This window comes from Argopecten irradians, chromosome 1 (genome assembly GCF_041381155.1).
Source record: "Argopecten irradians isolate NY chromosome 1, Ai_NY, whole genome shotgun sequence".
Lineage (NCBI taxonomy): Eukaryota > Metazoa > Mollusca > Bivalvia > Pectinida > Pectinidae > Argopecten > Argopecten irradians.
The window spans coordinates 16,132,999-16,149,259 of NC_091134.1; the positions used below are offsets into that span (position 1 = coordinate 16,132,999).

The 16,261-nt window shown below is 35.1% G+C and overlaps 1 protein-coding gene across 1 annotated transcript; it reads left to right on the top strand.

Annotated features, from left to right (window-relative positions):
- On the top strand, positions 1 to 14,880 carry LOC138318958 (methylenetetrahydrofolate reductase (NADPH)-like). Its single transcript, XM_069261802.1, has 11 exons — positions 1 to 120; positions 2,249 to 2,463; positions 3,881 to 4,122; positions 5,388 to 5,504; positions 5,899 to 6,092; positions 8,432 to 8,998; positions 10,040 to 10,222; positions 10,620 to 10,718; positions 12,432 to 12,554; positions 12,803 to 13,034; positions 14,355 to 14,880. The coding sequence occupies exons 2-10, from the start codon at positions 2,267 to 2,269 to the stop codon at positions 13,028 to 13,030; spliced, it is 1,950 nt and encodes a 649-aa protein (XP_069117903.1). The 5' UTR covers positions 1 to 120; positions 2,249 to 2,266; the 3' UTR covers positions 13,031 to 13,034; positions 14,355 to 14,880.
- Positions 14,881 to 16,261: the final 1,381 nt, after the last annotated feature.

Consider the following 16,261-nt stretch of genomic DNA (forward strand, 5'->3'; position numbering starts at 1 on the left):
CTTAGGTATAAAATAGGATCAGACAAATTTCCTGCCTCTCAGTTCTTATAGAAAACTCGAACGGAGTGGAGCGCGTCGGTGCGCTGAAAATAAAAACAGCTGATTTCTGCAGTTTGCAAGGTATGACACTATACAAACTCAGACAATCCAATCGAAATATAATCACAAATAATTTATTTTAGGATGCAAAATCTATTTTCCAGTATGGTGGTTTTTTTTGCCTTTTAGTTTTTGCGGTCAGTGATGTGTGAAGATGTAAACAATGAGTCCCGTTGTAAACATTGAAGTGGTCGACCTTAGATGAATACTGGTGACAATAAACAATGTATTCTTTTTGTTTTGATTTCCTTCAATTCCTATATAAAGCAATGTTTATTGAAAATTAATTCTATAGCCTATTTTCTGCAACCTCTTGAATGCGTGTATTTTTATTTATAAAGATACTGTACTAGTTGTGCCTGGTGTACAGTGACAATGGCTACTTTAAAGAAATTTTGTACCTTGTCAACGCCGATATACGCTTTGTATACGAAACATGAAATTTGATATCTTTCACTAATCTTCGTTATTCGTATTATTCTTCAGATTTTTTGCATGTGTGTATGTGGTTTTTTTCTTTAAATCAATTTAACGATCGAGATATCGACATAGTTTAATTCTCTCTTAGTGTTAAACTATCAATCTTGCGTACAGTATCTTATCCATTTTCTTTTCTAAGATAATAAATAACTTGATACATCAAATTTCTCCACTCCAGTATATGTAATGCATCATTTTTTAATTTGTGTTCAGCTTGCAGTATTAGATCTAGTCTAACTATGTATGTTTTGTTTTTGCTTTGTATCTTTTTCTTTGTATTATGTTTTAAGTTCCTTAGTAGATTTCACCGTTAGGCCCATTTTTCTTTTCATATTTTTATAGTCATCTTAATCATCTCTCTGAAAAATCAACAATTAGGATAGAATATATAGATCTAGTGAAAGAAATAAAAGCATTTTAAACAGAAGGTGGAATTGATATAGGCCTTATAACAGATATTTTGTATATATATATCTTATTGGTAGATATATACTAGTGTCATTATATATTGTGAAACTAGAGTAAACTTTTGTGTTTGTTCACTGAACCTTGACGGCCCTTTTGATCCCTGTGTACACATGTGTAGTCAGTCTGGTTACAAAATATCTGATTACATAACTCTTCTCCATGGGAGCTCACATTCAGGTGACAAGTTAGTAAACAACATCCATGTCTAAAGTCCATTGCAATTCCACTACCATGATTTATGGACCTATTTTTGGGAAGGGGTACCTGTGTGGGATCCTTGGTAAATGTTTTATAATTGATTTAATTGCCATGATTTATATACTAGGTATGTCTTCGAGATGTCTTCTATAGATTTCAGGTGCTTTTAGGTGTGTTTCATTATTTATCATTACAAAATATAAAAAAAAGACATGATTATAAAAACTATGCTACATATATGATTATAAACTCCTTTTTTTTCTTTTGCACTTGTTTCTTTCGAGACTGCTTTTTAAATAATTACCAAAAAAAATAAAAATTCTTTCATTTTAAAATTGACAAAAATCTTTCTTTTTTTTTTTTTTTATTTTATGGAAAAAGTCTTATCTGAACAACAGAAAAATTTGGTTACCGGTAGTAAAAATTTATTACAATGAAAACAATTTTTTAGAGAGTTTTTCGATTTTCCTGGTTTTGGCATTACAGTTCTATTTTTTATTGCTTTGCCATGAGTGGTGGTAGGTGGGAGGTTGAAGGTGGAATCTACTAAAAAAAATACTATCAAAAGTTAGAAGAAGGTTTTACCAACACAACATTTTTTTAAGATCCTAGTGCTTATATCAATAAATGTTTAATTAAAGTGAACAGTCGGGCAAGGAAAGCTGAAGTCGGTAAAAATGGTGTGAATGTATCCAGTATAATTTCTTATGAAATGAAAAAATAAAATCTCTCGTCAAAATCTGTCTGCGTACGAAGAAATTGATTTAAAGTATGGAAATTCTAAAACGTCCTCCCGGCTCACAATGTCTGTGGTTACATTTCCACGCAGCCTCGCTTTCAATGCTTTCAACTTTTCTTTACTTTAATGGTCAGAACTGGTAAACTAAGCAGAACTTGACCGTCATATTAATATGTGAGAACTTTTGGAAGGCCAATGAACGCATTTAGACTGGTTTTCTTTGCCCGACTATTCACTTTAAAGTTTGATTGACTTGTGTTTCAGAAATAATACCAACTCATCATGCCGGAGTTGCTGATACAAAATGAGTCCTCTAATGGAGCGGAGGGACTGCCTCCTTCCCCTCCAGAACAGGAACGGAAATCCTTAGCCGAGATGATCAATCGAAGGATTGCCAGCAGGGACCCATGGTTCTCACTTGAATTCTTCCCTCCCAGAACAAACAATGGAGCTATCAATTTAATCAATTTAATCAGCAGGTAATTGAAAATATATAGCTCAGATGCTTTCTGCGTAAAAAAAAAAAAACAAATGGAAACTTATTGGCAACAATGAATATTCATTTACTAAGCAAATTTACTTCATTCTGATATTGTAATTGGTTTGCATCATAACTGTTTTAAATGCATTAAAAATAAAGTTTATTTTAAAGAATTTTGAAAATGCCAAAAAACTGAAAAAAGCCTTGAATGTAACTAAGTGCTATTGAATTACCTGATATGGGTATATTCCTAAAATTTTTTACTAATAATTGCAGCAAGAAAATGAAAGAATCCAAAAAATAGGAAAAAGAATTTGCTGCATACCTCAGACATATATATATATATATACCCATAATATTTCTCTGAATTGTCTCCCCTTGTCTGAAATCTGAAGCTTTAGTATCAGACATTTTGTACTAACAGAAATTATAAAGACAAAATTTATACATAATATATAACAATTTTTTTGATATTCATGAAACTGCTATTCCTGTGGTCTTAAAGTTTTGTATAACCATATTTTCTCAGCTAAATTTTGGTATTGAATTATCTCCCCTTAGTCTTTTATCTGAAAAGTGATCAAAATCATATAGCAAAATTCTATTTAAATAATACTCAATATTGGGGGCTAATAGCAATAGGTAAAGGCAGCTTTGTGCTTCCTTCAATCAAACCCTAGGTCCCGTCCCTAACTGAGATAAGACTATGTGATTGGCTAGAGAGTTTATATGTAATAGCCCTCTTAGCTTATAAGACTTTGTGATTGGCTAGAGAGAATGTGTGCCAGCCCTCCTAGCTTCTGTACAGATACCATCAGTCAATGTAAACAGTAGCAGTGTTTATCAATTTATCAACTGTGCCGACAGATGAGACATGAAATAGCTAGTTATAAGTACACGGTAAACATGACAGATTATGTGTATAAACACTGCTCTCCTAAAGTATTGTTAGCTTACAAGTTAGCTTATAAATTCTATACTCTGTTTTCTTTGGTTGGCTATTATGGCTATGTCTGATTTAAACTTTTAAAACCAGTTCTATAGTTTACTTTTTTCATGTAAGTATCAAAGGAATTTGGGACAGTAGATAATTTCTATGAAAGTTACGTTGTACTTTATTTTCAACATGGAAGGGGGAGGAGCGTCACTTCAATTTAGGATGAAGAAATTAAAAATTTACTCGTTTGATTTTTTTAATGCCCCACCATGACACACAAGGGGAGGGGGAATGTTTTCTAATTCTGTCCCATCCCTATCGTGTCACATCACATCCTGTTGTGTTCAGATTTCATCTAATTATTAGCCAAGGCATATTGATCATGATGTCTTATAGAGGTTTCTAATTGATCTGTTTTTCCTGAGATCTCCCTTGATAAAAAATTATTTCAATCAAGCTTTAATGTTTTGATTTGTAGGATTGAGCGTATGAACGAAGGACAGCCACTTTTCTGTGACATCACATGGCACCCGGCAGGAGATCCAGGGAATACACAGAAGGCCACAAGCTCCACCTGTATGGCAGCCACCATGGTTAACTACTGCTGTGTAGAGACCATGCTCCATATCACCTGTGGACGACAGACAGAGCAGGAGATCAAAACTAACCTAAAGAACGCCAAAGAACTTGGTATCAGGAACTTACTGGCACTCAGGGGAGGTAAGTCCTAGGATTCCATCATTTTGTAATCGAGAGCTATCTTATTTTGTGTGGCATTAAGAACAGGTTGGTATATTATAGAATAAATAAATTTATCTTGTATTTTCCCTAATAAGGTGCTGGTAAATGACTAAAATGAGACATTATTTGAGAGCATATTTAGAAGTTTTTCTGAGCCACTTCAGTCATCTAATCTTGTTAAAATTAGACTTCTAATTCTGCTTTACTTTGATGCTCTATGATACTCTCCAATACAAGATCTAACAACTTCCTGTTTGGGGTCACTTCACCTTGACCCCTTTGGTGAGCCAATCTGCAGTTGCCTATGAAATCTTCAATGTGTTTGACTTTGAATCTCAGGAAAGCATAAACAACTACTAGTATGTTTTGAGATGTTCTGATTGTAGGCCAGTGCTGAGGTGACCCAAACAGCTAATCTTGTAATGGAGCGTATTATAGAGCATTTTCACCAGAAGCAGTAACTGTATTGAAAAATGTATATAATAGTGTAACAATGGACAATGTATGTACGCAAACCTGATTCATTCCTGGGTATGTTTTTGGGTCATCACAGCCGCCATCTTAAAAACACAACTTCTTCTCAAGTTCCACCGGTTCGATTTTTTGCTGAAATTTGCATAAAATGATCCTGACATGGTCTCGACAAAGTGTTGTTATTTTTCAGGTCGATCTAAAATCCAATATGACCGCCACAGCTGCCATTTTGAAAACGTTTATTACACTTCTTTTCAAGTTCTTCTGGTGTGATGTGGCTGAAACTTGCATAAAATATTCCTGACATGGTCCCGACAAAGTGTTGTATTCGGGTCAATCCGAAATCCAAGATGGCTGCCACAGCAGCGATCTTTAAAACACATTTTGAACTTTTTCTTAAGTTCTACCGATGCAATTTGGCTTAAAGTTGCATGAAATAATCTTGACATGGTCCCGACAAAGTGTGGTTACATCTCTGGGTGATCAGAAATCGAAGATGGCTACCATGACACGATATCTTATTAATTTCCTATATGAATATTGCCAAGGTAGTCAGATTACTGTTAAGGCCCTTGGGCCCCTTGTTTTTCTGCCGGGGTACATTTTATGGTTATGATCATGATCACACTATATTTTGATTTAGATGAATACTTTACATGGTGTATACGTACAAGAATAGGGTTATCATTTGTGTTATGATTTACGTATCACAGACTATGGCACTATGCTAAGATAAAAGACACTGAAATGTATTCACTGGTGTTTATCAGACCCCCCAGATGGCGGGGATTCATGGACGCACCAGGAAGAAGGCTACAACTACGCCACAGACATGGTGAGGCTGATCAAACAGGAACATGGCGATGATTTCTCCGTTTGTGTAGCAGGTAGGTATTTAGTATAGTTTGTATCTTTTTAGAGGAGCAGAAATTTTGGACTTGTCATTTAGATATACTTAATGAGTCTTAAAAGTAGAAGAACGAATAGACATGCATGTAAGTGCATGCAGGTCCTATATTGTTAACTATTATATTTTGAAGCAAATCGTAAGTGTTTGACCTTTAATCAAATTCTGAATTCATAGATATGATTATAGAGTTCTCTTAGATTGTATACAATTTTCAACAGCTAACCTAGCTAAACTTGTCACAAATAAGCTGTCTATGCTGTCATTAGATGGAGAAGTTACATTTGAAAATATCAATACACATTGAGTATATGCTGGGATTGAGCTTTATTTTATAAGTATACTGCACTGTATGTACAATATGCTGTTGATAGGTTACCCGACCGGCCACCCAGAATGTACATCCTACCAGGAGGACCTGCGCCATCTTAAGGCCAAGGTGGATGCCGGGGCTGACTTCATCATTACACAGCTTTTCTTCAAGGCCTCCACCTTCCTCCAGTTTGTCAAGGATTGTAGAAATATCGGAATCCACTGTCCCATCATCCCAGGCATCCTCCCCATACAGGTACAGTTATACCCCCACCCCCAGGGATTTTCTCTATACAGGTTTAACCACCAACCCCAACCCCAGGGGTCCTCCCAATTCAGATACACTTTAACACCCCACCCATTGGTATCTGTTTCATACAGGTGTAATTATACACTAACCCCACCCCAAGGAAATTTCTCGATACAGGCGTAATTATACCACCTACCCCACCCCCAGGGATCTTCCATATACAGGTATAATTATATACCCTACCCCCAGAGATTTAGTCATACAGGTATAATTACCCCATCCCATTTCCAGGAATCTTTTCCATACATTTTTATACTCCCCACTCTCAGTATCCCCTTACAGATAAAGTTATACTCCCTCCCCCACATGAGGGATCCTTCCCCATACAGATATAGTAACATACATTCATATGTGTTCCTACTAAAAAAAAATTATTTTGTATTTTTTTTCCATGCCAAAACATCCACACAAGAAATAGTTCAAAGCGAAGAGATGGACAAATATATATTGTAATAGCTTGACACCATTTACCGTATTTTTCCTAATAAGGGCGCCGGGCGCAGGTAATTGGCCAAGGGGGAGCGTTATTTGAGACAATTTTTAGATGTTTTTTTCTGAAATTGTCATCTTGCTTTTAGTTTCGTATTTTTGTGAAACTTACTATAACCAACTTACATTTTGAAGTCAAGTAAGTATTGAAATTGCATAATTATGAAGAAAAGTATGCATCAGAAGTATTTAACATTGATTAAATGTGCCTGTTTAATAGAATTTTGGCATTTCATGCTAGCCTGTTTTTTTTACCATACGTACACAAAATGGTGGACAGTTTTTTTCAATCGCTACTTTCGTTTTGTGATGGATCGGAAATACCGACAAGAGCACACATTAAAACACTTAGAAATGATAGCATTCCTGTTATTTAGGAACCTTTGTCATAGATATACAGTAAGTATTCATAAAACTTGTATAGACATTGCTAAAATGTTGTTGCCAGTTAGTCTTCATCCACACACGTGTGTTGGACATTCAAATGACACGTTTTGTTTTGAACATGGCGTTCTCACTGTTTCTATGTGTAAACACTTGGCAAAGATGTCCTAAGTTGTCCAATGCAATAAATTTAGTTCTTATACAGAATGATCAGATATATGTTAAGCATCAAACTTATGTGCAACAGTATTTCATAAGCATCTGCAAAGACAAATCGTCGCAATCTGGCACAAAAATAGTATGAAATTAGAAGATTTTTTTCAGCATAAACTTGGGGGCGCCCTTATTAGAGGAGGTGCTCTTAATAGGAAAAAATACGGTACATTTTATCAGTTACAAATGTATGATAAAATTGAACCGAACTGCAAAATAGCATATCTTATTTACAATTTAAATGCCAGAGTTAACAGCATCACAACAGATTTTGATGTTTCTTTTAACATAGCACTTGCATTCAATAATATCTTGTGAAAATAATGAAGTAAGTATACCTTTTTTACACTGAATCACGTTGACTATTTAATGATTAAAGCATATGGAATTATAACCAGAAGGTTTTTAAATCATTATTATCACTGTTTGAGGGTTGTACAGCATGGATGTTATGGAAAGGTCTAATGAAACAGCACATCTACATTTCTCACTCATATTCAATTCTTGATACGTATACAGAAATGGTACATAGTATACATGCATTAAGGTTTGGTACTGTGTATGATAGACAATCAATCAATAAATGACAAATAATAATATACAAAGGTTTTCAGGTCAGCCAACTTATCAAGAAATATTTGAAATGTCATATTTTACCTGTGTATAAAATTCTTCTACTTCTATAATAGTATTCAGGTTCTTTTCATGGTTGGGATTGCCTAATATGTATAATGTCTACTTTAGTGTTTTTAAGTTTTCCTGCTTTTGTTTTCTGTCCAGACAGTAAATAGATGCCAGAAATTAGGTGAAATAAGTATTTCTAATGAATTGAGATACTTGTTTATTCCTATTGCTGACACTCTTGTAAACAACTCTGTTGAAACCATCTAATTTTAGTAATTTTAGTCTCTGTAAGTTTTATCAATTTTTAGTCTGCTTTTAAACCATTATTGTTGCTCAAATTCAGACTCTTCATTTGAGGGAAGATTTGTACAGGGCTCTTGTTGTGATCCTATTAGTTAATTGTAAAACTTTTACTTTACAATTTAGACAGTTGTTTGTTAATGCATCAGTATGTATAGATTGATTAGTGCTTGGAAAATTAAAAAGAAAAAAGGAAAAATAATCAAACTAATCAAGAATAGGAGCAGAAAAAAATTCTGTCGGCTAAATTTTGTTACTATAATTTTTTCTGACAGGCCTACCAATCTCTACGACACATTGTGAAATTGTCGAGGTTAGAGGTTCCACAGGAGATTATCGACACTATTGAACCAATCAAAGACAATGACGAAGCTATCCGTAATTACGGAGTGGAACAGGCTGTACAGATGAGCAGAGACCTTCTCAATAGTGGAGAGGTGTATGGGTTACATGTTTACACACTCAACCGAGAAGTGGCCACCATAGAAATTCTCAAAAGACTAGGAATGTGGAAAGAAGATCCACAGCGCACCCTGCCATTTAAAGTTACTGCTAACCACATGCGGTGTAGAGAGGACGTTCGACCAATATTCTGGCGATGTCGACCCAACAGCTATGTCCACCGCACCTCGAACTGGGACGAGTTCCCTAATGGTCGCTGGGGAAATTCATCGGCCGCTTCGTTTGGTGACTTAACAGACTACTACCTGTTCTACCTGAAGAATCGCTCGTCTAAAGAGTCGCTGCTGAAGATGTGGGGAGAAGATCTGTCTTCTGAACAGGACGTATGGGATGTATTCTACCACTACATTACAGGCCTGCCGAACAGCCAAAGTGTCAAGGTAATATTTACTGTGACGATCGTTAACTAGATTATGATATAGTCAAGGTAAGATTTATTGTAAGGATCGTTAACTAGATTATGATGAAGTCAATGTAAGATTTATTGTAACGATCGTTAACTAGATTATGATGAAGTCAATGTAAGATTTACTGTAACGATCATTAACTAGATTATGATACAGTCAAGGTAAGATTTACTGTAACTATCGTTAACTAGATTATAATATAGTCAATATAAGATTTACTGTAACTATCGCTAACTAGATTATAATATAGTCAAGGTAAGATTTACTGTAACGATTGTTAACTAGAGTATGGTATAGTCAATTAAAGATTTACTGTAACCATCGTAAACTAGATTATAATATAGTCATTTTAAGATTTATTGTAATGATCATTAACTAGATTATAATATAGTAAAATGTAAGATTTACTGTAACGATCGTTAACCAGGTTATTATACAGTAAATTAACTGGTATTTACAGGTAGGTTTTCGGAAATGATTCTCTGAGCTATGGAAAAATTCTAACAATATTAATTAGTGATCCAGTAATAGAAAATATTATGTATTGCGGGGTTTGTTTTGTCTGATGAAGGTGAAGTGTACACAACGTACTACCTTGTAGTCATGACAACATCACACATGAATCATTCACTAGTGGACCAGTGGTTGTGAAACAAAATATCACATAAACCATCCATACTTGTAATCATTATTAATTATCTTGTTGGTCCTAATGACGACAAGCAAGGTATCAGTAATTGCAGTATCAGGAAACATTTTGTATCCAGGTGGTCAGGAGGTGACCTTACATCAATTCACATTTGACAGTAATCAATTGCTTGTCTTTATGACAGACATGTGAAATTTCACAGTGCCACCTCCAGTCCGTTATATAGTTAGGGGCATGGACATCCATCTCATGGATTACTTCATTTGCCAAGCTCACAAATTGTATGTGTATCAAAACTAGTACATTTTGTATAAAGTTGTCAACCCTTGACCTCTTATAAAGAGCTGTTAACTTTATAATGGCAGGTAACCAGTCTCCCATGGCAGGATGATGAGCTCAGTGCAGAGACAAATCTTATCACAGAAAAGTTGGCAGCTATAAACAAACGAGGTGTTCTCACGATAAACTCCCAGCCAAACATCAACGCAGCCCCGTCAACGGACCCCAAGGTTGGCTGGGGAGACAAAAATGGATACATTTTCCAAAAGGTATGAATATTTGTGCCCCTACCATTAAATGGGGTAGTGGCATATATTATTCATGTTTCTTGTAAATTTTCCTACCCAACCTAGATTTCAATCATATGTGGATTTTCTCATGCATGATTACAGTTGACCCCTTTTAACCAAGTCTTATTTTATGATAATCATCTGGATATGACTTGTTGATGGCCAGCACCAGATCGCCTTTCATGTGAATGAAGTGTTTTAATCAGGTTGGATTAAATGTATCTAGCAACAGTCTTGTGTGAAAGCAGCAGGTCAAACCTGGGCTGTAGTGAAAAACAACGCAATCCAAATGTATAAGTGGAGATCAGAATCTTTCACAGTGAATTCACCAGCATGTAAAACACCATTTTACTCTATGTTCAACTTTGTGTTATAGGCCTACTTGGAATTCTTCACGTCAGAAAAGAATGTTACGGTGCTAAAGGACATTCTACAGAAGTATCCACTGGTCAACTACCACATTGTGGATTCTAAGGTAAAGGGCATCTCAAAGTCACCAGGGTGGTTACTCTGACATTGTCACAGAGACCAATCACCAGGATGGTTACTCTGACATTGTCACAGAGACCAATCACCAGGATGGTTACTCTGACATTGTCACAGAGACCAATCACCAGGATGGTTACTCTGACATTGTCACAGAGACCAATTACCAGGATGGTTACTCTGACATTGTCACAGAGACCAATCACCAGGATGGTTACTCTGACATTGTCACAGAGACCAATCACCAGGATGGTTACTCTGACATTGTCACAGAGACCAATCACCAGGATGGTTACTCTGACATTGTCACAGAGACCAATCACCAGGATGGTTACTCTGACATTGTCACAGAGACCAATCACCAGGATGGTTACTCTGACATTGTCACAGAGACCAATCACCAGGATGGTTACTCTGACATTGTCACAGAGACCAATCACCAGGATGGTTACTCTGACATTGTCACAGAGACCAATCACCAGGATGGTTACTCTGACATTGTCACAGAGACCAATCACCAGGATGGTTACTCTGACATTGTCACAGAGACCAATCACCAGGATGGTTACTCTGACATTGTCACAGAGGACCAATCACCAGGATGGTTACTCTGACATTGTCACAGAGACCAATCACCAGGATGGTTACTCTGACATTGTCACAGAGACCAATCACCAGGATGGTTACTCTGACATTGTCACAGAGACCAATTACCAGGATGGTTACACTGACATTGTCACAGAGACCAATCACCAGGATGGTTACTCTGACATTGTCACAGAGACCATACCAGGATGGTTACTCTGACATTGTCACAGAGACCAATCACCAGGATGGTTACTCTGACATTGTCACAGAGACCATCACCAGGATGGTTACTCTGACATTGTCACAGAGACCAATCACCAGGATGGTTACTCTGACATTGTCACAGAGACCAATCACCAGGATGGTTACTCTGACATTGTCACAGAGACCAATTACCAGGATGGTTACTCTGACATTGTCACAGAGACCAATCACCAGGATGGTTACTCTGACATTGTCACAGAGACCAATCACCAGGATGGTTACTCTGACATTGTCACAGAGACCAATCACCAGGATGGTTACTCTGACATTGTCACAGAGACCAATCACCAGGGTGGTTACTCTGACATTGTCACAGAGACCAATCACCAGGATGGTTACTCTGACATTGTCACAGAGACCAATCACCAGGATGGTTACTCTGACATTGTCACAGAGACCAATCACCAGGATGGTTACTCTGACATTGTCACAGAGACCAGCACCAGGATGGTTACTCTGACATTGTCACAGAGACCAATCACCAGGATGGTTACTCTGACATTGTCAAAGAGACCAATCACCATCTTAATGATAAGGAAATGAGAATTGTAACTTTATACAAAGTTTACACATTTTACTTCACAAAAACTACATTTATAAGAGTTCTAACCAGGATAAGTAGGACAATATGATATGTATTGTTATAATGTAATTATTATAATAGCTATTTATCTGATTAAATTTGAACTAGACTTCACTTTATGAATTATTTATATAATAGTTGTCATTAGTTGAATACCTTAACAACCAATTGTCTACACTTGGTGTGTTCTTAATATCAATGAATTTTCCTGCAAATAAACTAGCATAGGATGAGAGTATACATGTTTATTGCTTTCTGATTATACAGGGAGATGTGGATTACACTAACTGTGACATGACCCTACCCATAGCTGTAACCTGGGGAGTTTTCCCTGGCAAGGAGATTATACAGCCCACTGTCGTGGATCCTATCGCCTTCAAGACATGGAAGGTGAGTGCCTGTTTAATGTCAAATATAAAAATGGTGATTGTCGTAATAATAGAATTTCTAAAAATTAGTACCATGAAAAAATATTTTTATAATACTTTAGCTCCTAATTCAGACACCAGTCATCCGATTGGCTGGCTGCTAACATCTTATAATATATAACCTTGGTTGATAATTTGTGAACTTTTGACACCATCATGATTGAGCAGCATCCAAAACTATCCAGTTACCCATCACCATATTTTTCTCAGGATGAGGCATTTGCGCTGTGGAAGGAAACTTGGGCAAGTCTGTATGAGCCAGGAACAAACTCACACAACTTACTGAACCAGATTCATGATAATTACTACCTGGTGAATTTAGTGGACAATGAGTTCCCTAAGGACACCTGTCTGTGGGAAATTGTGGAGAAAATGATTGAGGAAGGTTCCTCGGTATCACAGGAACATGTCAACATGGAAACAGGAACAGGACATTAGAAAGGTAACTCTAATTACATACCATGGGTCAAAGGTAACTATAACGTAGGTTGGGTTATTGTGAATGGATACTACATAGTGTAAGTATGTAGAATACCTAAACAATGTGTATGGGGGTATTTTGGGGTCAGTAATGGTCCCTATTATAAATAGCTATTTCTACAAATTCTAGATAAAAAAAATCCTCTAAAATACAATATTCTTCAAATTCCCTTTTAAATTGCTGCCAGCAATTTCTAAAATGAGATAAATGTATAAGTAAGAAATATCTGGGTGTCTAGGTAAATAGTATAAGTCAGAAATAGCCAGGTATCTAGATAAATACTATAAGTCAGAAATAGCCAGGTATCTAGATAAATACTATAAGTCAGAAATAGCCAGGTAACTAGATAAATACTATAAGTCAGAAATAGCCAGGTAACTAGATAAATACTATAAGTCAGAAATAGCCAGGTATCTGAATAAATTGACTAAAACTCATCAGTCTTTTAGTTCAGTCTCTTAACTTTGGACCGATTTGTTTTGGTGTGTGGTTGTGAAAAGAACAGGAAGATGTCACACAATTTAAATATTTGGCATCTCCGTGAATGTATGATGGGAAAGTTTGATAATATTGATATTAATATGAAGGTTAGTTTCCATCTGTACAATTATTGCAAGAAACAACTTACCAAGTAAACAAGGCAGTGTTATAATACAAATTCTATATAATAATAGGTGGTACCACAATAAGGTTCTGTTGTATTTGATTGTCCTTCTGATTTAATCATTTCTAGATTACCACCCATCTGACTCTCCTATCACTAACCTTTGTGATTATACCCTCTACAACAAAATTGTATACTGGTATTGGGTTGTCTGTCTGTCTGTAGACATAACTCTGTTTGGTGAACTCCTCCAAAACTACATACATGTACTTGACAGTATTTTGATAAAATTTGATACACAGAACCCTGCCATAAAGGGGAGTTAAGTATCTATAAAGGGTTCTGCAATGTCCCCTGCTATTACTTAATTTGTGCAGCAGGGGGTATTAATTGTCTACTCTGGCAACAGTTCAAGTTACTGCAGACTATAGACTCTTTGGGTCATCCATGATTGTTTTTGAAGTACAGATATCAATCTCTGGTATATAGACAATCTTTGATAATTATGAGAATGTAATTCTTTTGTTTATTACCACAAGAAATAAGATGTACTCCACTATGAAATGGGGGATATAGTGTACTAATATCTGCCTCATCATGTATTACTATTTCATACTGATTAAAATACATTTACATATTACATGTACAGATATATCCAGTTTGATGTTTTGTTTCAGAATGCTCACCTCCTGGGAACTGGTGTTAAGGAACAAACGTAAAAGAAGACTAAACAGTGAAAGGACTGGGTTTTATTTTAAAACTTTATCCTGGTATAGGACATTGTTGACATAGTATCGCCATGACCATTGTCATTGCTCATAATTATAGACGGTACGGTTGTAATATATACTCAAATTATATCTGTACATGATAATGAAAAGGCCATAAAAAGCTATGAGATTGCCAAGAAATTGCCAGAATAGGCGATGTAATTGCCTTAAATTCTGAAAATTTATGAAAAAGATGAGATTTCTTCTTATTTAAGTACACGTATTCGTGTATACAAATACTCATTTTCTGACATTTTCTTTAATTTCCTGACTAACATTATACAATGGAATATTTACAAATGGCCATAGTTATATGTCAAGGTACAACCTTTGATAGCAATGTAATAATTTTATGATGTGCTAATAATAAATAATTACTATTTTTGGAGAGTGAATTCTCATTAAATTGCAATAAGTAGGAGGTATATAATTTTTTAAAATTTACACCTCAATTTTCCTGTTACCAAATTTCTTGTGAACAAATAATGTTTGGCAAATTAATATACAATCTAGTATCCTCGTCAAATAGTCTCTAAGATCAAATTATTTAGTGAAAATAATAAAGATCAAAATTTTTATGATCTCGTGATAAAGTATTCTCTAACCACAAACTTTTGTGATCTTTTCATCCAACTTTTGGTCAGATCTCTTGTTCAAACCAATTGTAATCAAATGTTTTTTTAATTATCTTTTAATCGAATTTCTTTTGATTAACTTTCTTTTGTTCAAATCTCTCTTGTGATCAAATCTTTTTTGTCAACTACGGTATTATATTTTCATCAAATTTTATGTGATAAAATTACTTTTGTTCAAATCTTTCATGATCAAATATAATCAAACATTTTTGTGTGAAATTTCTCGGTGTGAAAAAAAATCCTCTGTGATCAAACATCATTTATATTAACTGCGTTTTGATGAAAGATGTGATGTTTTCCCTATATATATTGTTTGAAACCTTTAAAATCTGAATGAAGTGTGCCATTTCGTAAATTAAAACCCATTTCATTATATACTGGTACTTAATCAAAATCTCCAATTCTATATACACACCTATCCACATTTGAATATTAGTAATTGCAATTCATGTCTTGAAGACTAAATGCTTTGTTGAATTTTTAAACTTTCCATGTCTGACATGATTTTATTTTGATGTGAAAGTCATAAGTGTTTTTGTTGTATGGAATAAGAATTAAGTGTGAAAGTCATAAGTGTTTTTGTTGTATGGAATAAGAATTAAGAGTGCTTTGTTTGTATTATTTGTATGGTATGATTTTTATTGTTGTTGATTTTTTTTCTGAACTAGTGTCAGACAGCTGGTGTCAGTAGGGTGGGGAAATGTATATATTTTAATTGTGAACATTATTTTAGACATTTTCACACCAGGAAGTTTTTGTCTAAGTCATGTATATATATACTATCATTACACTTGCTTGTTTGATAAGATCAATGTTATTTACAGCTATATAATTATTATTTGTTTGCAAAAAACCTTGTTCATTTTTGGGAAAACAAAATTATTTTTCACAGAATGACCTCATAATGTCAGACAGCTTGTGAAAAGACAGAAATAACTAAGTCATACCGAGCTTCTATGTTTGATATGAACGTACCTGTTAAATCTGATAACTGTACAATCTAGATTTTTCATCCCTACTAAGTACTTTATTTTGCACTTTCACGAGAAAAATTTAAGTTTGACTTGTCTTAAATTGTCCATCTCAAGTATAACATATTATGGTGTGAATATAAGAAGACAAATTTTTCGTCCCTTCATAATAACAAGAGCAGATTAAGTAGATTATCAGGTTCTTTAT